Genomic DNA, 10,513 nt, shown 5'->3' with positions numbered 1-10,513 from the left:
GAGATGCTCCACTCCCTGCACCATCTCTGTATCCCTGCGCTGGACTCTCTCCAGCAGTTTCCTGCCCTTCTTGAACTGAGAGGCCCAGAACTGGACACAATATTCCAGGTGTGGTCTCACCAGGGCAGAGTAGAGGGGAAGGAGAACCTCTCTTGACCTACTAACCACCCCCCTTGTAATACACCCCAGGATGCCATTGGCCTTCCTGGCCACAAGGACACAGTGCTGGCTCATGGTCATCCTGCTGTCCACCAGGACCCCAATGTCCCCTTCCCCTACACTGCTCTCTAATAGGTCATTCCCCAACTTATACTGGAACCTGGGGTTGTTCCTACCCAGATGCAAGACTCTACACTTGCCCTTGTTACATTTCATTAAATTTTTCCCTGCCCAACTTGTTGCTTGTTCTTGTTTCCCTAGAGCCCACCCATGGATCAGTAGAGAGTGGTATTGGAGTAGTCCACTAAAAAGGTTCTGACATCCTACATTTGTTTGGTTACTTACGTAGTTTTGAGGGACATTTTCAGGAAGTCATTGTTCAAATGTCTCACTACACCTGGCTAGTTTAGGTATGACTCAAAAGCATGGCTGAAGTGAGTTTACCTTGGGATAGACTAGGGAATCCTCTGGAGAGCCTGATTTTCCCAGACATTTCAATGGGAAACTCTGTGGAACAACAACTGCTGAAGCAAGCAAGGCAAGATGAATGAAAAACAATTGAACAGGGAATGTAGAGGCTTTAGGTTATGTTACTTGGCCTTAGCCACTAGATCTGACTCAGAGCAGGATGGAACAGAGAAAAGGTGTGTCCGTTTTCCAGATGACACCAGATGTGGGGATCAGTAAATAGGCAGGTGGCAGGACTGCCACTGAGGAGGACATGAACAGAGGCCAACAAGGAACACAGGAAACTCAACAAGAGCAAATGTCAAGCCCAGCAATGGGAAGGCAGGGCCCTGCAGAGATGCAGGCTGGGGCTGGTGGCACTGGGAAGCAGCTCTTGGGGGCAGCCCTGGGCACTGGTGGGCGCTGAACTGAACCAGGGCCAGCCTTGTGCCTGGGCTGCAACAAAGGCCAGCAGTGGCTTGGAGGTATGAGCAGAACATGGCCTCAAGAACCAGGGGATCGCAGGGACTGTCCCCTGCTAGGTGCCTCTCCAGCCCCTGTCTGAGTACTGCCCCAGTTAGGGTCCCCAGTACAGAAATGACACTGACAAATTGGTGGGAGATGAGGGGAGGACATAGAGACAGTGGGGCTGGAGCCCTTGCCCTGCAAGGAGATGGTGCACCTTTCTTTTCCAAAAGAGCAAGGGCACCTTGCCATGGCCCTCTGATGCGGCAGGTTTTGTGGCAGAGAAGAACGGCAGGGCTGGTTGTGGTGGCACAGGAACCCTGGTGGGGTCAGAGCCACTTTGTTCTCTGCAAATAGGTGTGAATGAGCATCTCACTAATATGTACAAATACCTGACCGGGGAGTACACCAGGTGGAGCCAGGCTGTTCTAGTGGCACACAGGTGACGGGAGCAGTGGGCACAAGCTGAAACATAGCAAAATCCACTTAAACATAAGAAAGCACATTTTTACTGTGAAGGGGTGATGCACTGCAGCAAGTTGCACGGAGGCACAGCGGTGTATCCATCCTCGAGGACACTCCAGCCCCAGCCACCTCGTCCTTGGGCAGCCGGCCGGGACCGACCCCGCTCCGCGCCGGGGGTGGGACGGGCCGCCCACCCGGAGTGCCCAGGGGCCATCCCCGCCCCTCCCCTGCCCTCCAGTGGCCGCGCTCTCCTCCCTGCGCCCCGCCGGGGTGCCGAGGGGCCACGCTCAGCCCCGCCGCCGCCGCCGCAGCCCCGGGCTCGGCGCGGCCGCGCCCCCGCGCTCCCGGCCTCCGCGCCCGCCTGCCCCGCCGCCGCCAGCCCCGGCTCCCCCGGCGCGGAAGATGCTGCGGCTCTGCCTCCTCGCCGCGCACGGTAAGCGGCGGCGGGGGACGCGCCGCGACGCCCCCCGCCAGCCCGGGGCAAGGGGTGGGCGCTGCTCCGGGGTTGGCGGCGGCTCCCAGCCCGCGGCACCCGGGCTCGCCGTGCAGTGACCGGGACACGCTTCTTCCTTGCAGCTCTGCGGCTCGCCGGGGCCGCCTTGCTCTCCCCCGGGTCGTGCGCCTTCGAGGACAGCGCCTGCGGATACCAGTGGGACTACGCGCATTTGCCCTGGGTACTGCACGGGGAAGGTAGGAGCGTTGCTGTGTACAGCCCACCACCGGGCGTGCAGCTCCCCTCGGGTATACAGCCCACCGCCCGGTACCGCTGCTGCCCCACAGGCGCCGCTGCTGCCCGCGACCGCGGTGACGGCGCGCAGCGCTCCGCGGGTGGATTCCCGGGGTGCCGCTGCCACCCGGCGGGAACGCGCCGCTGAAGCTTCCCGGGGAAGCGGCGGCCACCAGAGCCCTCCCGTGTGCAGTTTCGGTGTCTGGGTGTCAGTGCCGGGACAAGTGATCGGCAGGCGCTGCGGGGAGCCGTCCGGGGGCCCCAGGCGCAGGTCTGCCGCAGGTTTCTGCAGGATGCCTCAGGAACCGCCTTCCTATTTCTTTCACTTTCTGTTGGGAAAAGGTGTATTTTAGCAAATCTGCCGTAGTTAATGTATCCTCTTCCCAGAAAAAAACACATCTGTCAAATTCCTATTAAGCTGCATTTATTTTTTTTCTAAATATATTTTGGGTTCTATTCTAGAAGTGGATGCATTTTCAGGGCAGGATACAATCTTTGTGAACAGTATCTTTACAACACGTTCAGTTAAGATTGTATGATACCTACAGCTCGATAGGAAAAAGCATTAGTCTTTCAGTTAGTTTTATTAGACTTCACTGACTGCCATTGAAAGAGAGAACAAAATCCTGTCACTGTACAGAGTTTCCATGCAAGTTTAATTCCTGTTAAGTTTCTAGTGTAGGTTCCCATTTTTGACAGAATCAATACGAACAAACCAAAGACTAAACAAAAATAAATACAATATTGTTATAACTGTGTAATAAAATAATTTAGTTTTGGTTATGTTTTGGCCACAATGTCACTCATTAACTGGAAGTTGTGCTCACACAGTGAAAGAGGCTATGTGTTTTCAAAGCTTCTAAGGTCCAAAACAGGTGCCAAGAACAATGAAGAGATGAGTACAGATACAAAGAGATAGACACTATTTATTACCCCTCATCAGTGCTGCATTCAGAACTGGCTGGTCCAGTTTTGCCATTCCACTTGTTACTCAGTTGATAATGAAGCTTTTTTCTTTTTTTCTGATTTGTACCCAGTTCTTACATCTGCAAAGTAAGTCATCTTTAATTGTTAATTTTCAGATTTAACGTTATTGTTTGAGAATGTACAAAGAGTGTTAACTTAGGAAAGGCTGTGGGGATGTTCTGATTAAAATAATTGTTTTTTTCTTCTTTTTTTTTAATTTAAACATACATAGGTTTTTTTTTGTTTTTTTTTTTTTTATATATATACTAGTAGAAGTTGAGTAGCCGTCTCTGCTTTCCCAGCTATGCCTTTTAACACCATGCCCCCTTAAGCCACCTGTCTTGGAAGCGGCACTTCCTCCTTGTGATTAATGGGGAGCTACATGGTTGTGGTACTGATGCAGCTCCAAGGGACTGTGAGATGCTACAAGTAATACCTGCAGAAATGGATGTGCGTTTTGTTGTGCACATCCTTGCTACAGTGCTTCAAGAAACAGGGATACTTTATCAGAGGTTTGGATCATCAGCAGACTACCTTTTTTTATTTTTTGGCCCATGGAATACTATTTTGCTTGCAGTAGTTTGATTTTTCTATGTGACCATAAGCGTAACAGTGGCTACACAGCTTCTGTCATTGTAGGTCTTGTTTTTCAGAGACATATAACTGAACTGTTAAACCTTGGGAGGATATGTGATGTACCAGTTCTCTTAATAGGCACAGTTCTGTCAGCATTTCCATCATAAGCCTTTTTTCTGCAGTCTGCAATTTAATCATAGTAAGTCGTTCCACACAAACATTTGGCACACAACGTATTAGCCTCTTCAGAAATAAGTTTGTGGAATCATAACTAAATCTAGTTTAACATAGTTCATCCAAATCTATGTAGCAGGTGTGCAAAACCAGTCTTCCTTAGATGCTGCTTTTTATCTAGTAAAACTATGTTCCTTTTGGCAGCACTGGGCCCTGGTATTTGCAGGTCACTGTACGTCCATGTGCCAATTTATTGGCACAACAGAGGAAGTTAAGGATGGGAGTGGCAGCTTAGTTTTGAATTGTTCCACTTCTCCTTGCATTGCTTCAAAATTGTTATTTCAAAATATTATTTGTAATATGGAGCTGTATACAGCAGTCGTCTTACAGGGATTATCTGACTTGCAGTACAAGTTCTTTCATCTTCTAAATCACTCAATAGTGAGGTCTTGTGCCAAACTGTCAAGTTGATGTAGATACAACTAAAGTCCTGCCCAGAAATTTCCACTCCATACTTGAAAGTTTTCTGCCCAATTGCCAAGGAAGGCGATATCTTCTGAAGAGCCAGGCACAGAAAGGAAGAGTGAGGCTAAATTTTACTTTTGTTTACAGCTATGCATTCCCAATTAAACCAGTAGGTTTCTATGGTTCAACTGCTTTTAAAATGTTCCTAGCTTCTCTTGAGTATTCTGGTAGTTCTGGGATAAGAGATTTTTTTTTCTGTGTTTAATCACTTTTATTATTGAAAATATTTTGATTTTTCTTAAGTTGAAGTTTTGATACCTGTAATTGACTGGCATTTTAGGGCACATTTTAGTCGTGTGTAAAAGGAAAATCAAAATAGTCAATGCTAAGACACGTAACTTTCACTCTTTACTGCTTTACTCTAGGCTGGCAAATCTGGCCTTAAAGAAGTGGGTGTTTGTGGGATACCAGCTACACAATAAACAAATCAGGCATTTTACCATAATATCTGTCACGTGGACCTTGGCTCCCATAAACTTCTGCTTCACTGAAACCCTCTGTAAGGCTCAAGCTCTCTCACATGGCTCTGAATTCAGCAATAACACCTTCACGCATAAACATCAAAGTGTGCTTTTTAACTGTTAGCTTTTTGAGTCAGTCATCTGCTAACTTGGTGTTTGCATTTTAGAATTGTAATGATTTTTAGCAGACAATTACTGTGGAAAGGAAAATGTACAATATTGAAACAGCTGAAGATATAAACTTCTTGCGAGCTTACCCGTGGCTGAGAAGCACGCCCAGCTGAGGTCATGGCCCAGGCTGGGTAAATATAGCATCATGCTTGAGGCAGCAAGTTTCCTAATGTGCCAGTTCTGTTTTCAGTGTCAGATGGGAAATCCCATGCAAACGTGATGTGCTTCATGAAGTGGGTGATTGTTGGATACCAGCTGCACAAGAAACACAGTAATGTTGTTGCTCAGGAAAAGGGCATCATCACATAATCCTGGTTCTGAAATCTGATTAGCAACAGATGAGTTTGTGTGGGATCAATGGACCAATGATAAGCTCTGCAAGCATTAAGTGATTTGCTAGTACACATAAGCCAAGGTGTCAACGGCCAGTTTTAACTTCAGAGGTGTAGGCATGCTCCCATAAATATTCCTGCATTGTTGATGCCTCTGAACGGATAATTTGTATCTTAAAATCCAGATATGGAATATAAGACAAAGATCAAAGTCCTTGGACTCAACTAATGGATGAGAAATTTAGAAAACAGATCTATATTCATCACTACTGTGGTATAAATATTTAGAGATAGCTGAGGAGCAGGAATTCCATGTTGCTTACCACTAACACCTACAAGTATATGTAGCATGAATTCATGTCTAGTTATGTTGCAGCACAAAACTTTGCAGGTACATAGTGGCTGGTTTCCACAAGTATTTACTTCTGCATCAGCAGTATTTGCTGCAAGGGAAAGACCTTGTTAATTTTAATACATGCTGTTCAACTTCGTGTGATAAGATTTAATCAAATAATCTTGAGATTCTCTTTAACCAGAGGACCCACCTGCTTTGTAAGTTTAATGATCTTCTTCACCAAGCAGATTACTTTCTTCACACTTTAAAACAAAGGAAAATGCTGTGTGTAGTAGGCAGTAATCCTGAGTAGAGTAATAAAGCCATGTAGACCCCCTTGAAACTGGAGTAGGAAAGACAACCTTGTGTCAATTGCGGCTGTTCTGCAGGGTTGGATTTTGGCCTTTTTTGCTTTCCTCACAGCTTTGTCTAGCACAGAACAAGCCGTAACCTGACTGTGAGAACATGCTGCTCATAGGATTATTACAGATAAGTTTCATTAGACAAAATAATTGTGGGACATCTTTTCTGTGACTCTGGACAACCTTTACATTTTTGCCAAGAATAGCTGTACAGCATTTTGTGTGCCTATGTCTGTGAGTATGTTTGCTTCTCTCTTCATTTTAACAGAGACCATTTTAATAGAGCTAGAAATAATGTGCGTTTGTCTGTCAGCTAAATTTGCACTAATGAAGTTTGCTGTGCTACATCTGTTTGCCTGGATTTAAGCATTAGATAAGGAATTTCTCTATTACCATTGCAAAGTATGGGGAAGATAGGTTGTTTATATGAGCATTGTGTTCCAGAAAGCAAGTTATCATTGTTAAATGTGCCCACACACTGGCAATTGCACTCGTCTTGGAGCTATTTTAGTACTGGTGGCAACTGGTTTTGTACAGTTGTCTCCTTATCACATTTACTCTTCTGTGGAGTGTTGTCAAACAACTTTCCATGTCTATCTCTATAATGAGCTATGTGGCACTGAGCTGCTAAAGCTATAACTGGTAGTTGATACAGCCATATGCATCTGGCTCTCACATCATTATTGGGAACTTTAAAACCAAGTTTTATGTGTGTTGCTCTCCTTCTAAAATTCTGGAGGTGTGCATTGCTTCTAATCTTATGTCTCCAACATTATATTTTAGTAGTATACATTTCAAAGTTTTTTAAAGATGTTTTCTCTTCCTGCACTATTCCAAAGGGCACTCATCCTTAAAAAGAAATAGATTTCATTCAGATGAGTGATGTAATAAGTAATGATGTATTTTAAAATATGCTCATTTTCTTCTCCTTAAAACATCTCTACTTTTTGCTGCATTAGTCCAAGACTGTTTCTGTGGCACACTCAAAATGGGCATCCACCAGGTAACAGTTTATGGTAAGCAGGTAAACAAGCAACATCACTGACAGCAGCATCAGGAAACTGAAGTTTGTCTTCTGGGACATACTTATCACATAGCTATGCTTCAAAATGGTTTTAAAATGGAAAATTATTTCATGAGGCAGGACAGCCATCCCAGGGCATCAGATAAGTCAGGCATGAGAGCAGCAGCATAAGGAATCTCAAATCTAAACATGGCCTGCATACCATCTAAATGGTTTGTATTTACAGCTGTGCCATATGACTTAAAACTGACCCCTTTTGACCTAAGCTCTCTCATCTTGAATGCCACACCATTTGGTTGTAATATGCAGAGTAATGAAACAAGTAATCACTGGTGATCGTAGATTTTTTTGCACAGCAAATGCAGTTCATTTATTACGTGGATTGTGCCCAGTTACAAACCTATTGGCAGGTAGACTGGCACATCTGTAGTCTCAGTTTTCTTTCCATCTATCTACAGTACTTTCCTGTACATAGGAAAGTAAGCAATTTGAAAAGATAGAAAAGGTGTAACGTTGCTGGCTTTGTACGATCCTAAGGTGAGACAGGCAGTCTCACGTATTTTTGCTTGTGTAATTGGGAGCAAAGTAGATGGTAATTCAGGGAGACTTGCACCAGCTTGTATCTAGCTACAGCAGAACCAGGCTGGCATACTGCAATGCTCGCTTGCTGGCAAGGTTTTCAGCTGGTAAGTCACCCTGCCATGGAAGCTTACTGGTTTGGCTCTCGCAAACCTGTAGGCTGGGCACCTCTGCACCGAATGCCATTTGATGGAGCAGCTAAGCCATTAGAACTGGCACACAGTCTGTTTTGCGTTGACCTGATAATTAAAATGCTGGTCATCCTGTGCAAAATAATCGTGTTTGGAGTGTCAACCGTCCTTCCTAGTCACTCCCAAGGGAAAAAAAAAAAAGGTGAACTCTCACGTATTGTGATGCACTTAGATTCTTGTGGTGTTCTTGTTTCTCCTTCACCTTTTGTGTGATTTCACCTGTGCACCCCACTTTGACTACTCAGCCACTGCGCTTGTGGTAGGAACTCATTTCTTAGTGCTATTCTCTTGTTCAGTCTGTCAACAGCAGCTTAGTAGTACCATGTGTGAGTAGTATTCAGCCTTGCTACAGCCTTTCCCTTTTCTTGCTGATACCATCAGGAAATTGGACATTCTGCTTGCACAGGTATAACTTCTGTCCCAGGTGTCTTGGCAGTAGCATTTATACTTAAATATGACCAAATTACAGTTATTAGCATACTTTTTTGCTCATCTTCAGAGGCAGGTCTTGTGCAAAAAGAGATGTCCAAGAGCGCTTTACATTCACGGAGGTCTTCAGCAGCAGCTGCCTGTGCATGACACTTTTGATAAGTCTTGGCTTTCCATTTGCAGAGGGAGAACAAATGAATCCTAAATTGTTATCGGTGAGTCACTGTGTGAGAGATGAGTTTCAAAGCATTCCACAGGATAGTACAGTTCTCAGAAGTGTATTTTCACATACAGCTGTTAGTGCTTTAGTGGTTAGACAGTGAACAAGCTATTTTAGTGCAGTTTACACTGAGCTGTGGAGGCCGGCCACAAGAGAAGGACAATGGCTCTTAAAAAATTTGCGGTTATTGAATATACCTTCAACTCCTGACAATAGACTGGGCTTTGTTGTTTTGCATGAAAAATGAAAACAGACAATTTACCACTAGAATTTGGAAAAAAGGAATTAAAATGCAGAAGGGCAAAAGAGTGTTTGGGAGGCCAAATCACCTCAGTCAAACAAATAACTTGCATGTAACCCCAGAGTAAATCTGATTCCCTCTAGGTAACAGGCTTTGTTACTTGTTAGTAGGGTGGAGCAACTTGTATGGTTCTCTACATCTGATATGGCACTGTAAACCACATTCAGTAAAAATTATATTGCAGCTTCACATTTCAAAATGCTGTACATTTATATGAAAAACTAGCTGGGCACATCTCAGTCCTGGGCTGGAAGGTGAGGTGAGGCTCTGGTTGAGATGGATAGGGCCCAGGATTGGGAAATCAGTCTAGCTTTTTGAGGTTATTTTCTCCATTAATAGGAAGTTAAATACTATGTTTTAGGCTTCTGCTATAAACAGAATGGATACTGACCTTGCAAATATTTATTGCTGAAGTTTGCTAAAATACAAGTACAAACATACAAAATCACTTGCTGAAAACAGCTAGAAATATTTCCAGTTTTACGAAAAAATGAAATACTTAAATGACTGTAGCTGAAGTGTCTTTTTAGGAATTTCAAGGTGCATGCATGGTGTAAGCTGTTATATCAGTAATACGACTGACAGGCAGTATGAACTACTTTCTGGTATTGTACTTATTATACTACATGTGTAATCATCTTGAAAATGAAGAGGAGAGCTAATAATTTGCCAGTTCATTTTTTTTGGAGGGAAGGGAAGGTATTGTCAGCACAGAAAATTTTAAGTATGTATTTTGGTCAAGATCTAATGTGGGTCAAGATCTGTAGTGAGGAAATATAAGCTAGCACTTGTGCTGAAGTGTAACCACAGGCATTTCAGGAGCATTTCTACTGCTGAAAATGACTGATTCATCTTGCATATGGTACAGACTATTTGGAGTTATAATAGAATCAGCCTCAAAATGCCCTAATAGCCTTATTATACAGGATGATACCAAGTGGAAATCTTTGAAAGCGTATTGAATAAAAAAAGCCCAAACTAGTCACAACTAGTTGTTTTGTCTTTTTTTTTTTTTTTGGGTAGTTCTGCCATTATATTACCTTCTGAGGTTTTTCATCCTTAGACACCCTGTGTAAGAGCAGTACAGGCGATGCCATAATTAGTTGACTGACTAAACTTATCAAACTGGCTCAAACCTTCTACTGTTACATCTGATGAAAAAATGCTTAAAAATATATATATATATAGATCCTTTTGGTCCCTTCCAACCTGGTATTCTATGATCCTATGGTATTTTCCTTTAATATTTCAGTTTTTACTGCCTTAATATTACTTTGTAGCAGTAATGCTATAGAAGGCTAGATAGATAGAAGGCCCACATAGTGATCCCTGTAACTTCATGCAATGCTTTGATTACTTAGAAGCCTTTATTTAATTTGAATATATTTTATTACTCGCATTTAAAAGAGTAAGCGTCTTTTGCCCTGTCCTTCCCTGTGTTTCTAGGCAGCCAAAGATTCAAGTCTGATTATTTTAGTCTGTCTTCATACAATAATAAAAGATTCCTGCAATTTTACCTGACATTATCATGCCCACCACTTTAAAAATGCTCTTTGATTAACAGACTCTTTCTTATACACTATATGTCTGTTCCTCCAACACATT

At 43.7% G+C, this 10,513-nt stretch overlaps 1 protein-coding gene across 2 annotated transcripts in view; it reads left to right on the top strand.

Moving 5' to 3' along the window:
* Window positions 1–1,848: 1,848 nt before the first annotated feature.
* MAMDC2 (MAM domain containing 2) overlaps window positions 1,849–10,513 on the top strand; it is a 61,907-nt gene continuing 53,242 nt past the window's right edge. For both annotated transcript variants that reach the window (XM_065860876.2, XM_071802136.1), the window contains exons 1-2: window positions 1,849–1,969; window positions 2,113–2,226. In XM_065860876.2, coding sequence (XP_065716948.1) covers window positions 1,939–1,969; window positions 2,113–2,226 — 145 coding nt within the window. In that variant the 5' untranslated portion in view covers window positions 1,849–1,938. The remainder of the gene's footprint in view (window positions 1,970–2,112; window positions 2,227–10,513) is intronic.

This window comes from Patagioenas fasciata, chromosome Z (genome assembly GCF_037038585.1).
Source record: "Patagioenas fasciata isolate bPatFas1 chromosome Z, bPatFas1.hap1, whole genome shotgun sequence".
NCBI classification, from domain to species: Eukaryota; Metazoa; Chordata; class Aves; order Columbiformes; family Columbidae; genus Patagioenas; species Patagioenas fasciata.
This window is presented reverse-complemented; position numbering and strand designations above follow the sequence as displayed.